General features: G+C 38.1%; 1 protein-coding gene across 1 annotated transcript in view; it reads left to right on the forward strand.

Moving 5' to 3' along the window:
* The window catches only part of LOC139316606 (CD99 antigen-like), a 41,184-nt gene that overhangs the window by 9,661 nt on the left and 13,606 nt on the right, over window positions 1–17,917 (forward strand). Inside the window, exons 2-4 of the mRNA XM_070943418.1 lie at window positions 12,400–12,441; window positions 14,314–14,352; window positions 15,546–15,578. Coding sequence (XP_070799519.1) covers window positions 12,400–12,441; window positions 14,314–14,352; window positions 15,546–15,578 — 114 coding nt within the window. The remainder of the gene's footprint in view (window positions 1–12,399; window positions 12,442–14,313; window positions 14,353–15,545; window positions 15,579–17,917) is intronic.

The following is a 17,917-nucleotide window of genomic DNA, read 5'->3' on the forward strand; positions in this document are numbered from 1 at the left end:
TCGGGGCGAAGGGCTTCCTCAAGGGGAGCGGCTACGTTGGAGGGGTTTGAGAGAGCCACCACCGGGGGGTCTACCGTTGGAATCTGAAGTAAAGAGGCAATATCAGGTGCCAAGTTGTACAGACGCCTGTCCAGAGAATTGGGGTTAGGCCCCAAGACCGGATTGGTCCACTGACGTTGCAGAACGTCCTTAAAGAGTTTGGGCCCTGGAATTTCCTCTACCTCCGAAATAGGTTCCTCAAAGAGGGGTACCGATGTCTCCAGAGGAACTCCTGATGGGGGAGTGGGCTGTGAGATGCCCAGTCCAGTGGTGACCTTTGCTTTGTGGAGTAGGGACCGGAATAGTTGAGGCTTAAATAAGCCCACGACCTGGTCTGGAGCCAGGTCCTCATCCTCCGAAAGGTCCTGTTCCCTAGCCTCTAGCTCTGGCAGAGAATGATGATCCGAGGTAGCCGAGGGGGCCACAGTTCCGATGGGATTGGCAGGCTCCCCAAATTGAGACCCCTCAACATCTATGAGAGAGGAGGCTGAGGCAGCCACCCATGAGGCTGTGCGACGCTGGAGCTCCAGTTGAACCCCCTTTTGGATGGCCTGGTGAAGGAATGCTGCCAATTCAGGGGTTAGGGTGGAAACCGAAGGAGACTCCGTAGTAGGCCCAGGGGGTTGGGGGGGGGGGACAGTGGCAGGGGGAGGTGAAGTTCCCCTGGGAGCCTGGTCAACAGAAGGCCCGAAAAGGGCCTCGTGGACCTCGGACTGAACAGGACGTTCAGCCACAGTGGCATCTGGGGACAGTTGGGAACTGGAGGTACCCGGAATAGGCCCATCCCTGGAGGGGGTTGAAGAGAGGGGGGGGCGATGCTATTGAAGGAGCCTGTTGGGGCTGTGGTGGGGCCTCTCTAATAGAGGTCTCCTTGAGGGCCTTCTGAATGGAGCGCTCGATTGCTTCATGGAGCCGGAGCTCCTCCTTAGCCTTAGCTGCCTGGCGTTTTGCCTCCTTAGAGGAGTGAGACTCCTTGGATTTCTTTGGAGGCACTGCAGAGGAAGGCCCTGGTAAAGCCTCCTCCTCCGCCCCTCTCTTGTTGGCCTTGGAACGAGACGCCATCAGGATCTGTGGAATGTAGTAGTACCAATTAATTGAGAGCCCGGGCCCAAAACTAAGGAGACAAAATGGCGGCTGCTTGCCTCATGGAGGCCTTGCTGTGTACAAAATGGCGGCTGCCGCAGGGAGAGAAACTCTAGAGGGAAACTCTAGAGAAAGAGGAAAACCCTGCTCTTGCCCTTCACCTGTTGGGACAAGGGGGCTCCCTCCAATGCACCCCCCCCCAACGGGATCACGACCGCCTGGCCTTGCCTTTAAGACGCTGCTGCCTGAATCGTGTCCCACGGAGAACCTCACCGCAGCAGGGAGCCGGAAGGTGGAGGTGTGTGGGGAAGAAAGCCCCAGGGACGCATGAATAGCGTTGCGATAATGCGCAACGCTGCCGCTCCATTCGTGAGGCTCGGACCCTTGCTGCCGGGCCGATCCACGTGTGAGTCGCCGGGGCCGTCAGCTGAGAGGCGCTGGAATTGCGCCAGAAAGACGGGGAAGACGAGCGGCAAGCTCCGGTCGGCAAAGCCTGCTACAGCGAGGCTGGGAGGCGGCGCAGCGGTACTAGACGTGAGCCGTTCGCGCTGGCGGTGGGGAGAGCGTGTTAGGATGGCTCAATCCCCCACAGACCGATCAGCCTCCCAGGTGCAGGGAACGAAGCCCTTCGCACCGAGCAAACTGCTCACTATTTTCAGGCAGATGGAGGCGTAGAAGAAGAATAAACGTATCTGAATAGAATTAAAGCTAAAAAACTATAATTAGCTTCGAGAGAGGCTCAGTGGAGCGTCAGACCTGATTCAGATCGAGTCTGAAAGCGGTGAGACAGCAGAAGGAGGAGGAGTTTTCATCTGACAGACTCGATCTGATTGGATCGCAGTGGTATTACCCATGTATAACCACTGGCCTCTCCCTCGCTTAGAAAATCCAGTCCCAATTTGGGACATAAGATGAAGACTATCTGTATTCATTTGCAGTGTTGATTTGCAATGTCACAGTAACAGAGCCTTGGTGGCGCAGCAGACTAAAGTGCTGTTAAGTAGCACCAGCTGCCTGTTAAGTAGCACCAGCTGCCTGTTAAGTAGCACCAGCTGCCTGCAATTACTGCAAGTTCAAATCTCACCACGCTCAAGGTTGACTCAGCCTTCCATCCTTTCGAGGTAGGTAAAATGGGGATTGTGGGGACAATAAGCTGACTTTGTATAAAAAAGAACACCGCTTAGGGTGGGCCGAAAGTCCTACTAAGCAGGTATATACAAAAGTCTGATGGCTATTACTTAACGCATTGTAAGCCGCCCTGAGTCTCCGGAGAAAGGGCAGCATATAAATCAAACCAATAAATAAATAAATAAATAAATGTCATACAGAGCACTTAGTGGTCTTCAGATTATTCACCGACACTATTATAGTTTGTTATTGGATTGGAATATGGGGAAAAAGATACAATGATAACTGTCAGCCTTATGATCAAATATAATAAATAAAATGAACTGGAATGGTATCATCCTTTCTAATAAATATGTACCCAGAACTGAGTGCTCCTAGGGTCCAGTGAGCCAGCTAACTTCTCTGGTTTGAAATTTAAGAAGATACCTGAGATGGCTGGAATATTATTTTTATTTTCCCATAATAATCTAGTTTCTTCATCTAGGAGCTGCATTGTGTTTTCCATGGTCAAAATAGCATGGTAGATAGTATCAAAAGCAACTTCAAGTCCGAAAAGACATATTTACTACAGATCCTCCTGCACATTTCTTGTTGAGAGTTTTTCTATTCAGAGGACTACAATTTCAATTGTTACATTCCAAGGATCTTGGAGAAGAAAAAAGTGAAAAAAATTGATGATCATTTCAGACAATCACTTATACCTCTATCAAGGTTGTGTATGTAGGCAGTCCTCACTTACCAACTGCCTCATTCAGCGATCATTGCTGAAAGTTCCAACCATGCTGAAAAAATGTTACGATCAGTGCCTGCATTTACGACCTTGCAGCGTCCTTCAATCACATAATCACCATTACATTCAGTATGTATTCTGTTGTTCTGTGCCTTGACCTATTGGTTCTCTCTCCTCCTCCCACTTGCATAGCAGAGATATTGGAGAGGAAGGGATTACAAGAGAGTAAGCAGTGGAGAATAAACATCAAAGAAATGCAGTGGCGTCAGCAAATCTGGTTGCCGTTTGCAAACAGCCAATGTATTTACATTGTGTGCCTGCTTACTCTCTTCCAATCCTTTCCTCACCAAACTTTCTACTCTGTGAGGAGGGGAGGAAGAAATTGCCTAAAGAAATAACTTCTTTCTCTCTTCAGTTAATGACAGAAATGCCAGTTACAAGTTGATTGCTAAACAAAGGCTACCTGTAAAGTTTATTTCCATTACCTAAGAAAGTGGGTTATAAGGCAGAAGAGAATTTATTGTTACATTACAATTTCACACTTTTCATGTAGATTACCATTTTACACTTTATTCACTGGGGGAGGAGGATTTCAAAACAATCTGTAAAACTGCCTGTCAATTTTATGAATAGCAGTTATCTGAAGATTCATTTTCAAAAGAAAATTGAGCCAAAAATAGCAAAGAGTTTGATTGTCCATTTTTTCCCATGACATCCTTGAGGCGATGTTACCTTAGTGATGAGTCTCCCATTTTTCAGTCAGTTTGAGGAGCAAAGACAGTCTTTGTTTTGTTGTTGTTGTTGCTTTGTTGTTTTCTATAACAGACTGCTCTGGAGGATTATGCACTACTTGGAACTTTTGGAAAAGTGGAAGGTAATAGTCCAGAACCAACAAATTTAAAATAGTTTAAGCTGATGAACAGATTGTCTTGAAAATCACTTCTTGTTTTGATACAGCCATTCTTTGTTTGACAACTACCTCAGTTAGTAACCATTTGGAAATGTGGTGGTAACAACTGCTAAAATTCATTTTCCAACTCACACTCACATTTACATCTGACAACAAAACCCTTCAGTGTGAAACTGATCAAGGTCTATTCAGTTGGCGCTCAAAACAATTAATTAAGGTCACAGAGTTGAGCTTGTCAACTTGCAGCTAGTAGTTTTTAGGAGAGTGCTGCGCAGGGAAAAAAAGCAGCTAAAAGATAGCTTGTTTAGGCAATCTTTCCGCTTTGTGAGAAGGGGGAAAAACAGATGAGGCCAAGGACAAGAGACCTTTATCTGAATAAAAGGTCAGCAACCAGTGATTTTTCAGTGCCTTTACCTCTTGCTGTCCCTGTTTTAATAACTGGTATTCGTTTGTTTATTTTATTATTTATGTCCTGCCTCTATTATTTTAACAAATAGCTCAAGATGGTAAACTTATGTAATACTGCTTCATCCTCCTATTTTCCCCATAGCAACAACAACCCTGTGAGGTGAATTGGCTGAGACAGAATGGTCACCCAACTGACTTTAAGGACTAAAAGGATTAGAACTCATTGTCTCACAATCTATAGACTGGTGCCTTAATCAAGGAGCTTGGTTGCTAATCAAGGAGGGTATGCATGATTTTTTCATACCCTTACAAAGAGATCATAGGAATATAGAGAAATGCTCTATGTTTCTCATCTATGTCAGTGTTATAGTTGCATTTGTATGTTTTATTGTTATTTGCAGTTTTGAATAGGAAAGAACATGAATTCCAAAGGCAGGAAATAATCTTACTTTTGGAAAATACTTACAATAACCAAAACAGACAAATAAAAAAACTGTTTTAAAGATTTTTTTCTTAATGTTATGTTTAAGGCTTAAAGAATGTTAAATCTTATTTCAAGTAAATTTAGTTGAAAGGAATTATGCTATCTTTGAATCCAAGGGAATTAATTTGTTTTAATGCACATGTGAAAGGATAGTACCTTTGGGGATAATAATTTCATAATCAGTGTTTCTTTATTTCTTGAATAATCCGATGGGTTTTGTCTCCTTCCTCCAAATCGGTGTTACAAAATGGATTGCAGGATTAAAAAATAAATCATCCCACATAGTGCATAGGCCTTGCTGGAATTAATAAAGTTAGATTTCAACATATACTGAGGACATTAACTTTGAAAAATTGGAGTTAATAACAGAAATTGTAATTAACAATAAAAAAATATCCATTAGTGCTAAACTGAAACTTATTAAAAAGGCACTAAGAATGAACACCATATGGATTAAGACCATATCTATTTCATGATAATTAAATCAAAAAAGTTCTACCTTTTTTTTTTTTAAATCCACTTCCAGTGGTGGAATCTTTAGTTATATATATATAACAATTGCCATTTTATAGCCATTTTTTCTAATTTAGATTGTATTATAAAATTTTATTTTTATCCTCATGTATTATTTAATATTTTAAAATTTTTAATTATTAAATTTTAATTAAAAATATTAAATTAGAGCTTTTTTTGCTAAGTTAATCACTCAAATTAGCTTGTTAAATGAAAAACAAAACAGTTGTCAGTTTTCAGAGTGTTGGAAGACATATCCATCTGGTTCAGTTCCAAGCCTGGAGAAAGGCACTGGAGACAAAATGGAAGCTGGAGGCTTATTGGGAAAAGGGCCCATTTATTGATGAAGCAGAACCATATGGAGTTGTGAGTGAGGGATATATATACCTTCTCTTGGGCTTTGAACTTGAGCTTCCTGTTCCTGTTCAAGAACATGTATTCTATTGGCTGTTGTAGGGGTCATAGCTAACTTTGTAGGTTGTCTGACCACGAGGTTTGGTTGAAGTTTGCTGGGTGATGCAATGACCCCAGGTGATTGTGCTATGTGGTGAGTTTTGCTGCTAGATGAGTTAATCTTATTATGTCCTGGAGGGTCATGTCTTAATCCCATCACTCTGGAGCTGGAGGTCTTTTGTCTTGTATATAGGCTGACCCAGTCTTTCTTAATAGGCACCAAATATATGCTGGGGGCAGGGAGCTGGCCTCTGAGTTTTTGTCTCCCTTAGGATTTTTATTTCTCTTGTAGGGGAAATATTTTATCCTGCCTTTTTAATATTTCTCAAAGTATTTCATTTTTCTAGGAGAGGTGTGGGTACTAACTTTCTACAAGAGGTAGGCAAGGTTTGGAAAGAGAAGGTTCTAGTATTGTGGAAAGTATTTTAATGCAGTTAGGGTATTGTAACAGAAGTTGTATTAGCCAGAAGTTATATATAACACTACGTAACTCAGACTCCAGTGCAAATGTAATGATAGCACTGTGAAACAAAAAAAAAAACCAAAAAAAAAAAAAAAACCAAGCTCTTTGTGAAAGAATGAAGTACCATCCAAAGTAGGTTTTGCTTCAAGTTCCAAATTCAATTTTCTATTTAACCACAACATTTATTTTCTCTAGATTTGATTTCAGCTTAACTAGCATGTTATTGTGATTAGGTGAAATTCAGACATACTGCATAAGAGAAATGGTAAAACCTTGTGAAACAATACAAATCAGCAACTTAGTTATAATTCAGTATTGCAGAGAAACTTGGTGGCTTCATTCTTTTCTTTCTGTTCTCAAAAATTTTATCAGCAAACTGCAAACTGTCAGCCTCCATAGAGATTTACAGTAGAAATCTGTCCATTGTCTGACCTCTCCTTTATTTTCCGCTTTCAGTAGTATTCAGTCCATGAAAATACTGGCCATTCTGCTTAGGAGTCTTAGCTATATTTGTTTTTATCATTTTTAGAAAACAAAGATTTAATCAATGGTTTTCAGGAATGACTTTAAAAATATTTTTTCAGGATAAACTGTTCATATCTGTGCATTTCTTATTTTCTTTGTTTGATCGTCCTGTTTGATGCACTCTAGCAACACTGCAGTGCAAAGTTGAGTCATCCTAACTTCACTTGCTGCAGAGCTAATTAAAAATGCTGCTTGGCAGGATATATAAACATCTTGCCAGGATTTCTTTGCCTCATTGGGATGAATGATGCCTGTATATTTCTGCTTAGTTATTCTTTTTGCTAGACTGTCCATTTTAAAACCTCTAAAAAGTTTTAAACTCTGCTAAACAGTTTCAAGAAATGAGTGGCAAAGGTGTTTATGATAGAGATGAGAGACTAGCACTGTGTCTTTTTTAAAATATATATATATATTATATTGCACATGAACGCTTAAGTTTTGAAGAGGCATTGCAGATGGCCACTAAGTTTTGAATGAATATTTAAAAACAAATTAAAAAGGAAATACTATTTTTCAATTCTTTTCAAAAGTAAATTAGAACATTGCAATCATTTCATCAATATCATTATTGTAATTTTCCTTTCACTACAGGAAGATTATTTTTGTATAGACAGCTTTCCTTCTGTAAATGAAACTTCATTCAGTAGAGAAATTTGCTAGGATATATGATGATTGTAGCAAAGCATTTTTCTTTAGGCACGCTGTAAAATTACGTAACAACAAAATAAGTAAGATCTTTTTCTCTATATAATTTGTTATTGTGATTTTACCTGTATTGAAAATTAAGTGACCGTGAGTTTAAAACTTGATTGCTTTATAATACATTAAAGGAGTTTAGAAGAATTAATGGAATTAAATTATACAGATGAAATTCTTTGGGATTAAACCAAATTGAGGAATGCTAAAAGAAGTAATTTGATGAGTTGCATGAGTTTGATAGTGATATATAAAAAAATGGAATTCAGGTAATTCTCTATGATTAAAAGTAAGCCTGTAATTATGATTGTAAGTCATTGTGGCTGTAAGTTGAGGCATTGTAACTAGATTCAAAATTACTAGTATTTTTTATGATGGTCATTACGTGTGATTCTATTTTCCCCAATGGAATTTTTTTGCCCGAAACTGGGAGTAAGTGCTTGGAAACCAGTAAAAAATGTAACACAGTCATGTGACTGTGAGATGCTGCAAAAGTGAGCTGGTTGCTAAAATGTGATCACATGACCATGAGGATATGTGCAGCCATCTTAACTTCAAAAACTCTGGGACGATCTGTTGTAATTTCAAATGATCATTAAGCAATAGGTACTAAGTCAAGGACTATTTGTGTTAGCAATCAAAGAATAATTTAAAGGGTTTCATAAAGTCTGGTAGAATGTTGAACAACAAGGCTGCAAGTGTAGATTGTACAACTAGAGAAACTGGAATTAGAAAAATGCAATTATTCTTCCGCTCTATGGTGGTAAAAGGCTGGATATGAAAGCTACAGGGAGTTACAGTAGACCTTGATTTACCACTGGTCACTTAGAGACTAAAGTTATGACCATCTCCCAAAAGGTAGGGTAATAGTTTATGATGCATTGAATATAATATTCAATATGTATTTTTACTAAATAAAATTGGAAATTAGCATGCAGCAAAGCACAATTTTAAAGTATGATTTGTATAATACTTTAATAATTCTGTAATTGTCATCAGACAGTACTGGCTCTTCAGCTTAGAAACGGAGATGAGCACTGCCCCCTAGAGTCGGGAATGACTAACACATATGTGCTAGGGGAACCTTTGCCTTTACTATTTCGAACAATAATTCTATAGCTTCTGTAGAGTGTATAAGTTTCCTTAGAAAATAAAATAAGTGGCTGTTGTCAGTACTTTGCATGGATTACAGAGAATCCTGAAGTGTTAGAATGGACGGTGGGTACATTTTCAGCCAACTAATATTTTGATTTTTGAGAGTGGAGAATCAGAAAAAATATGTCATATATTAGGTGCTTGAAATGGAAAATAAAGACTTGTTTTGATTCTGAAACAAACGTTACATGCTGGAAGTTCTGTTGAATCAGCCATGAGTCACTAAAAAACTCTATCAGATTTTTATAAGATAAAGAAACCTGTAGGAACTCAAAGTAATTTTATGGATTGAGTAGGCTAATGCAAATTATCTGCTACTCTTCTTCAAAGGCAAGGAGACATGGTGCTTTTCTGTGCCCCAAACTTCTTGACACCTTCTTTTTTCCTCTGCTTCTGCTAGGTCCGTGATGGCTAACCTTTTTGCCATCGCGTGCCAAAAGCGGGGTCACGGGGGGGTCGCGTGTCTGCGTGCCCACACCCATAATTCAATGTCCCCCCTTCACTCCCCCCGCTTTTGGCACGCAATGGCAAAACCTTTACTGGTGGACCCGTTAGGTCCCTTTTTTGTCCTTCCCAGGCTCCAGAGGCTTTTTTTGAGCCTGGGGAGGGTGAAAATGGCCTTCCCCACCCACCCCCCGGAGGCTCTCCGGAGGCCGGAAACAGCCCATTTCCCAACTTCTGGTGGGCCGGAAGGCCCGAAAATCAGCTGGCTGGTGCACGCATGCATGCTGGAGCTGAGCTAGGGCAACACTTGTGTGCCCACAGATATGGCTCCACGTGCCACCTATGGTACACGTGCCATAGGTTCGCCATCATGGTCTTAGGTGGTTGTTGCTACAATCAATTTTTCCTGTTGTTGACTCCCAAACATTTCTGCCTGCAATAACTGCATTATTTATTTCATTGTGTACGCAATCTAAATGTTCATCTTCAGTTTGGGCACAAACCATCCCAAAATAGCTATTCTGGGTCCAGAACAATTCATGCATGACCATTTTGCCGATCCTTACTGGTAAGATACAAGATGCTATCTTCCCAATAGTGTTAAAAATAGGAAAGTGCAGCAAACAGCAAACTGCATTATAATACATTCACTCCCAGTGATTGATTTTTCTGTGGCATGGGCTGATTTCCATAATCAAATAATAAAGAAAAGTAAAAATAAAAATAAAGTAAAAATCCAGTCATGTCTGACTCTAGATGCTCATATCCGTTTCTTAGCTGAGAAAGACAATGTCTGAAGATATTTTTGTGGTCATGTAGCCAGCATGACTATATGCCAAGGGCACAGAACGCTGTTACCTTCCATCCAAAGTGATACCTATTTATCTACTTGCATTTGCATGCTTTCAAACTGCTAGACTTTCCAGCTGACAAGTTTAGTGTTTTTAACCGCTGAGTCATCGCACCCCTCCCAAAGACATAAAAAAGGCTTTATTAGACTAGTTGAAGAAGGCATTTAGTTTAAATGTCTGTCTCCCTCTTCCCTGATTGGTTTGTAAATCAAATTTGGGGAAGTATTTTCACTGAACAATTTTGGTCATGTGTAATATATTTTATGTTGGAATTTATGTAAATCTACTTTTTAGCTTTATTGATGAGTAAAAATGAATTGCTGAGCATCTGGCAAAAATTAAACTCCGAAATATATTGTTCTATTTTGGCTTCATGTGTGGTAGAACCCACTGGCAAAATGGTCTCTACGCTGATATTTATCAAAGGATTGAAGGTCTAAAATTATTTAATAAAATGTGTGAACAGGTTGCTAATTTCTGTAGCTAAAGGTAATTCTATTCATGGATGTTTCCTTCCCCTCTGTTCAAAATTCTTTTCAACCCAGCAGCTGTGGAACAGAAATTCCCAATCTTGGTACTTTTACAGAATGGTGGCAAGAGTTAGTTTGACCATTAACAAAATAGCAATTTATTGATAAATGAATAAAATTTTGGGTGTGATCACATATTTTATTTTTTAGATGGACTCTAGAATCTATGTGGCACCTAGCAGCATTACTGAAATACAAGTTATACATGCGGTTGGTGATTTGCTTCACTAATATCCTGTTCATTGTTTTTAATTAAAAGAATCTAAAATAATAAAACAAAGGCAATCGGGCAGATATCAGTGAATTTCTGTGGCACACCCAGCCATAGAGCACACAATCTAGTCCACACAATCAATTATCGATATCCTGTAATTCTGTGAATACATTGGCCTATGGTGGTAGTAAAGGTTATTTTCACCAACGGTAGGATCACGGTGGCTCACGTGGTTAGGACGTTGGATTAGAGATTAGCAAGCCAGCATTCGAGACCTGTGTGCTGCTGCATAGTGGGGTGAGCTGCCATCATTCGTTCCAGCTCCTTGATGGGGACATGAAAGGAGCCTCCATGGGCGTCCCCTGGGCAACAGTGATATCGTCGGTTAATTATTTCAACTCAGAAATGACTTAAATGGTGCCATGGACACGAAAGGGACAGGGAACAAACACGGGGTGTTTCTTAGAATGATTTGGAACAGTATGATACCACAGCCTTGTAACAGAAGGAAAAAAAAACATTTTCCCTAGTAGCATTATTAAAGGAAGATGTTTAAATAGAAAAATTAATATGAAGATAGATTGTTAAACTGACCCTCTATACTGTTAATCAAAATGTTTCTCTATGTTAACTTTATAGATATTCAAATCATCATGCATTAATCTTTCTTTTTTCCAGTTCTACTCACATAGTTCTTTTTTGTTCTTTTTTTCCCCTTTTAGTTGAGTATATTAGATCTCATTAGGGCACCACCAGTTCTTTTATTTCTATTTATGTGGGAAGCAGTGGGAGAATCCTTTGAAAGAAGAATAAATAAAATGGTTGGGGCATGTGAGAGTGTTTTTTCTTACAATATTTTCCACAGAATTAGCAGTCAACTTTGTGAATAAATACACCAAATGTCTAACATGTATAAATGTACACTGATCATCTGAGTGTGTGTTTCATGTTAGGGCCATAATTTTGGCATTGTTGTAGCTTGCTACTTGTACCCAATATTAGAATCTGTCAATTAATTGTTTTAAGTAAGTGACTTGATTTTAGCTGGTATGTGTTATGTGAGCCAAATGATTACATTAATTTGATAAACTCTCACTTTTAATACATTTTATGAATAGAGCCAGAAGAACTGTTTTTGAAATGTTAAGACTTACAAGAAAGAATGGGACATCGAGCAAACAGAAGAAATTCTTTATTCACAAGCTTTTAACCATAACTAGATCCAGAAGCTATAGCTGGTGCAACATGCTATGACATGGACAGTTATTGGCAAGCCATGATATGGGCACCTAATGCCTTTGCTTCATGAATTGTACTGGTTCCTAGTAGGTTTCCAGGTACAGTGCAAGGTGTTGATTTTCACTGGTTATCAACCTTTCATAGCAGGGGACCAGGTTATTTGGGGGAACTGCTATTTTTGCCTGTTTTACGGAGTCTGACAGAGTTAGCATGAGCATAGCTCCATCAATTAAACAAAGTTCCTAATGGGACCCTGGAAGTGGGCCTTTTCTGTCTTAGTTGTTGCCCTTTGAAATATCTTTCCACCCAAGATTCATATGTCCTCAACCTGTTTTTTTTTAAAGAAACACTTAAGACACCAGACGCTGAGCTAGAATGAGTGGTATGCCCCTCCCAAGATGTTCATTTGTTTTTTTGCTTTTTCTCTGAACTTTCTTTTGTCATTTATATATTATGTATTTGTGTTCATTTGTGTCTGTAAACCATTCAAAGCAGTACAAATTGCTTTTTTTTATTTTTGTTTTTTTGGAATAGGACAAGATACATTTGATTTAAGTGATGCACTTGAAACTGATGGTAAGTAGTTATAATCTTACAAGACCTGAAAATGACTTTCTATATATATTATAGTAATAGTAGTATCACATAATGTGATGTTACTCAAATGATAACTAGATTTTGCTTGAGTTGTATAATACTACATCGTTTTATAGCTTGCTCAATCTAGGTGCTTAGGATCTTCCTGGTTTGAGCAGTGCATTTTATTCTCCTAGTAAACTTTAACTTGCTGGCAAGACATTAACTTACAAATTAATCTTTTCTAAATGGTATGGCATGCTATTTTGTAGGATTTAAAATATGTGCTTGTTACCATACCTAGGTTTTTTTTTTGTTTTGTTTTTTTTAAGAAAGTCAGTTATATATTATATCATCATGATCACCATTAACAAATTAAGCACAGATCATTCCATATCTGGAATACTCTCCATATTCTTTATCAATAAGAATTATAAGAGTTATATGCATTTTTTCTATGTAATGTAATAAAGTGTTTTATGTGTTTCTGTGCATGCCTTTTTTTTCTTCAGAGATTATAATCAGGTAGTGGACATAACATTGCCTGTATGGGAATGAGTCTGGGAGTCTACTCATAATGGATTTCTGTATGTGTGCTTGTATCTATTTTTCTTCTTATTTCTCCATATTGTACCTATGAGTGCGTGCATGTGTTCTAGGAAGCATTGGATGTGTTCATGTACCTCATTGTAGCTCATGTGGACAGGCAGGAAAGAAAAACATAGATTAGATAGGAAGAATTGAAAACATTTCAAGCAGCTGCTCTGGCTCTACCTGTAGAGATGCATTGGGGATTTTTTTCCCTTTTTTTCCCTCTCCATAGTCCCAGATGGATAGGACTTCATTTCACACTTGATCTTCTTTTCCCTTGGTTTTTTTCTGCTCACTAAATATTTACTGAATACTTTTGTTTTTGTCCATTCCACTGATGGACAAACAGACAATCCCAAACAGTTTTATGTATTTTCCGCTGTTCCATTAAGTTGACTTGAATACAAATATAGAGAAAGTATGGTAAACATGGCATTTGAAATGCTTTTCAACCTGTTTACTAGCAATAACCATAGCAAAGAACTGTTTTTCATTATGTATGGCACATAAAATAATATGTCTGTGTTTGTATTTTTATTTTCCTGTTATGCTATTTGTGCACAGGGAACCATGGGATAACTTAATATATTTCAAATACAAATTTCTAGGAGACATAAAGGAGAGCGGTTTAGAATGGAACAATAAACAACACTGTGAGCTATCATCTAACTGTCCTTCATGTAGATTTTGGAGAACTGTTTTCAACAGTGCTTTTTCTCCCCTATAGCCCCAAATTGGATGCCGCTCACTATGAAACCTTATCTTTCTTTTGGTGGCATCCTCTACCAAACCAAATTTGTCCTCTTTTGTCCATATTTTTGGAGACAATCATCCTGCTGATAGACAATCAGAATCTCAAGCATCTTCACATAATTTTTTTTCAATATTCTGTTGAGATTGGGAAGATTTTAAAAAAATTGAATCTGTGCCAACTTTTAGATTTAGTTATTACAAAATCAGTTTAGCATCACTCTGTTGCAGGGATGAGCCATTTTATGATGATGGAGCATATTTTAGGAGCATTAGTGCTTACAGTTACAAAATAATGGGTGGGGTAGTTAGAATTTTTTTTTTTTTTTGCTTTCTATTCATTGAATGAGAGTACTTTTACAAAATTATATAAAGTGTTTTTTAGTGCTTTTTCACTTCAGAGTTGTATAAAACCATGCCACCAGTTTTCATTTCTGAAGGACTACAAACAAGGATTTAAGGACTAAATGTTTATTCTGTTCTGCTTTAATGGATCATTGCAACCAATTATATTCTACTTTTATATTTCAGCTCCTACTAAAAGGCCTAGTACAGTTACCAAAAAGCCAAGTAAGTATAGATTTTTACAGTAAGCGTTTTTTTTGGAACGGTCTTATTTTGTGAATGTGATTGCATTTGAAATAAATGGCTATGGTTCAAAAATATACTCTTAATTTTGAGGACAGTTGAAGACCAATAGAAGTAAAATTTAATATTTATAGTTTGTTGTTTCCTAGTCAATGTGTGAGTATTCTCATATGTTCTTATTAGTCCTGTCTACCATATGAGGTTTTTTTAAACTATGGATTTAAAATGGGGAAGTTTTTTTTTTTAAGAAAATCAAGTATTTTTATGTTGCTTCATTTAGCAATAGCAACACATAGCACTTAGACTTATATATCACCCCATAGTGCTTTATAGCACTCTCCGAGCAGTTTACAATGTGAGCATATTGTCTCCAACAATCTGGGTCCTCATTTTACTGACCACAGAAAGAAGGAAGACTGAGTCAACCTTGAGCCCCGTCAGGGTCGAACTCCAGACTATGGGCTGGATTCTAACCACTGGGCCACAATTAATAAGTTGACTTATTAATGCTCTTAACAGATATTTGTCTTGAACCATTTCGGATGTTCTTTTCCTATTAATATAAGAAAACTCTTTAAAATAATTGTAAGAAATATCAGTGGAATTCAGTGGTGAAATCCTCTACGGTTTGCCACTGGTTGACTGCCCACACATGCGATGCGCGCCAAATGTGCGCTGCATGCATGCATGCACAGTGCATGCCAAACGCACGCTGAACACGCATGCACAATGTGCACCAAATGCACGCTTCGCGCAGAAAAAGAAGGCTTAAGAACGTAAGCAGAACAGCAAGGGGGGACAGCTGTGCCGTGTGATTTAGATTCGCTAGAAAGCAGGATTTCCTGCTTTCTAGCGAATATAAATCGTGCAGCACAGCTGATCATTGGAAATACTGGTTAGGACTGTAGTTTATTACTACCGGTTCACCCAAACTGGTGCGAACCGGTAGCATTTCACCCCTGCTGGAGTTCTAGGAAACGTTTGAGGCTTCATAAAATTAATGAATATATTTCTTTATCGTTTCTCCATTTACTTCTTTGTGCAAATGGATCTGTTTGTTTTTCACTGACTAAATTCTATTATATATATGTACATTTCCTTTCATGCATGACCACTAGCCTTTCGTTTGGTTATTCTACATGAGACATTGATATCTAATAGATTTTTCTGTCTAGGTGATGGCTTCAGCTTAGAAGATGCTGTAAATGGTAAGCACTGGAAGAAGTTGCTCAAAACATCACTTGTTAGAATTTACCCTACTTTCCTAAGTAATAGTTTTGTATAGCATAAGTAGAACTGAGAAAAACAACTATATTTAAGACAACTGGTTGCGAATGGCTCTTGCCAGCCTCTGTAATTTGGGGAGAAATGTCTTTCACAGTAACCAATGAATACTTTCTTGTTTATGCCATGCCCCTTAGAAGGCTTTCTTCTGCCTTTCTGCCTGCCATCTCCATCTAATCAGATTAGACAGTGTAATACATTTGTATTTGTCTTCAACTGTTACTTGCATTATAAGAGCATTGCCCTTTTCCCTTTGGCTGTTTAAAAAACATCAGGAGAACTTAAGATCCAGTATATTGATAATCAGAAGAATTTTATGTCTCTGGAGGCATGTTATCAGATTGCATCCCACCAAGACCCAAACCGGCATCAGCAATGTTGGCTTATAATATTCAGAATTCATTAAGGTGAATATTATAGAAAAAAAAACATGATTCAGAGAGTAAGTGGAAACAAAGGACCATCCAAAAAGAAAAATAAGCTCAAGGAAAAAATGCTTTGAAAAATACTCACTCTTTGCCTTGAGCACTTGGAAAATAAAATCAGCTCCCAGATCAGTGGTGAAATTCAAAATTTTTCCCTACTGGTTCTGTGGGCATGGCTTAGTGGTCATGCGACTGGGTGGGCGTAGTTTGATGGTCATGTGACCGGGAAAACCAACTATCACGCTTTACACAAAAATAACAAAAGCTACACAACTGACTCACACACAATGCAAACGCAGCTGGACTTCACACAAAATGGCCCCTGCGACAAGCAGGAACCTCACAAAGTCACAGAGAGCTCAAAAACAAACTATCACACTTTACACAAAAATACCGGTTCGGGCAATAGGTAGTAAAAAAATCCTTTAAAAAGTTAAAAAAAAAAAAAAAAACCATTGTGTGGCACAGCTGATCTTCGGAACTTTTTTTTTACTTTTTAAAGCATTTTTTTACTACCGGTTCGGGCAAACCAGTACTACTGGTTTGGCCAAACTGGCCCAAACCGGTACCATTTCACTCCTGTCCCTGATCCATAATTTGTCTAACTTCTCTTTGAATATGCAACTTTGGTTTAGATTATGTTCCTTCATACGGCTGAGAAACTTCCATGTTAAAAGATTCTGTGGACTTAATTTTTTTCTTTCAATTCTCCACAGCCAGCTGATGGTTCTGAGAAAATTCACTGAACAAAAGCCCCCATCAAACTAATTTTTCTCAACTATAAACATGGGAGGGGGGAGCAGATTATGTTTGCTAGAAAATCTTGTGCTTGCTAGAAAATTGGCCTTCTCACAAGCTTTCAGATATCCATAGAAGGGATTTGTCTGCAACTTGATTGTATACACATTCTAAATCTGACACTATAAGGGAGCTTATATTACTGAGATACTCAATGTATTCTTGGTTCATGTGCATTATATATTTTATTGGTTACTGTCCCCATCTTCTATGTACAGTATTAGGACAGAGGTGAGAAACCTCTGTCCTTCTCCAGAAGCTGCAGAAACAGCAACATTTTTTTCTAGTTATTGACTTCGCTCAGTGTCTTAAAAAAACCCAAGTCTTAAAAAAATTGAAAAGCATCAACTTTCCAGTCTCTGTATAAATGAATGTGCTGTGTATTAAGGTAATAAAATCTGCATGTGTGAAGAGAGAGAGCTTTTATTATCTTTCCATTTATTTGGAGCTATTCATATAGAGTTGATCATTTAAGCGGTTTTTCTGGATAGCAGGCCAAAGAAAATTTATTGGTTTGTTTTTAAAAGCTGATACATTTCCCTTTTATGTCTTAATAACAAATTACAATTAGATTGATGAAAAAATGAGAAAATGATACAGGCTACAAAATGGACAACCTTGAATTGCCCCTAAACCATCTTTGCATTTAGAATATGTTTAGTTTTATCTAATTTGGAAACTCACAATTTTTATTTGGTTTAATTTTAACATTATTATATCTTGTAAAGTTTGGAATTCTGTTTTTATTAGTCACATTGAGTACTTCATCATATTAAAGAGACAAATTTAATGAATGGATAAATGAGAGAACGGACAGAATTTATCCTTGAACTTTAAGTTTGTAGGGATAAGTTATTTTTGCTAGATTTACAAGATACATCCTTGGAAGTCAGGTTGAAAAGATTCTGAATTATGTTCATGGTATAGTCGTGTCACTGTTTCCATTTTTAAATATTTGGGAATAAGAAGGATGGTGATGAAAAATTAAAAGCCTGTGAAGAAAGTAAATATACGTATTTTGTTTTCATTACCAAATTATC

The sequence above is a fragment of the Pituophis catenifer genome, unplaced genomic scaffold, assembly GCF_029215685.1.
Source record: "Pituophis catenifer annectens isolate HBS135680 unplaced genomic scaffold, rPitCat1.0.hap2 SCAF_4, whole genome shotgun sequence".
Lineage (NCBI taxonomy): Eukaryota > Metazoa > Chordata > Lepidosauria > Squamata > Colubridae > Pituophis > Pituophis catenifer.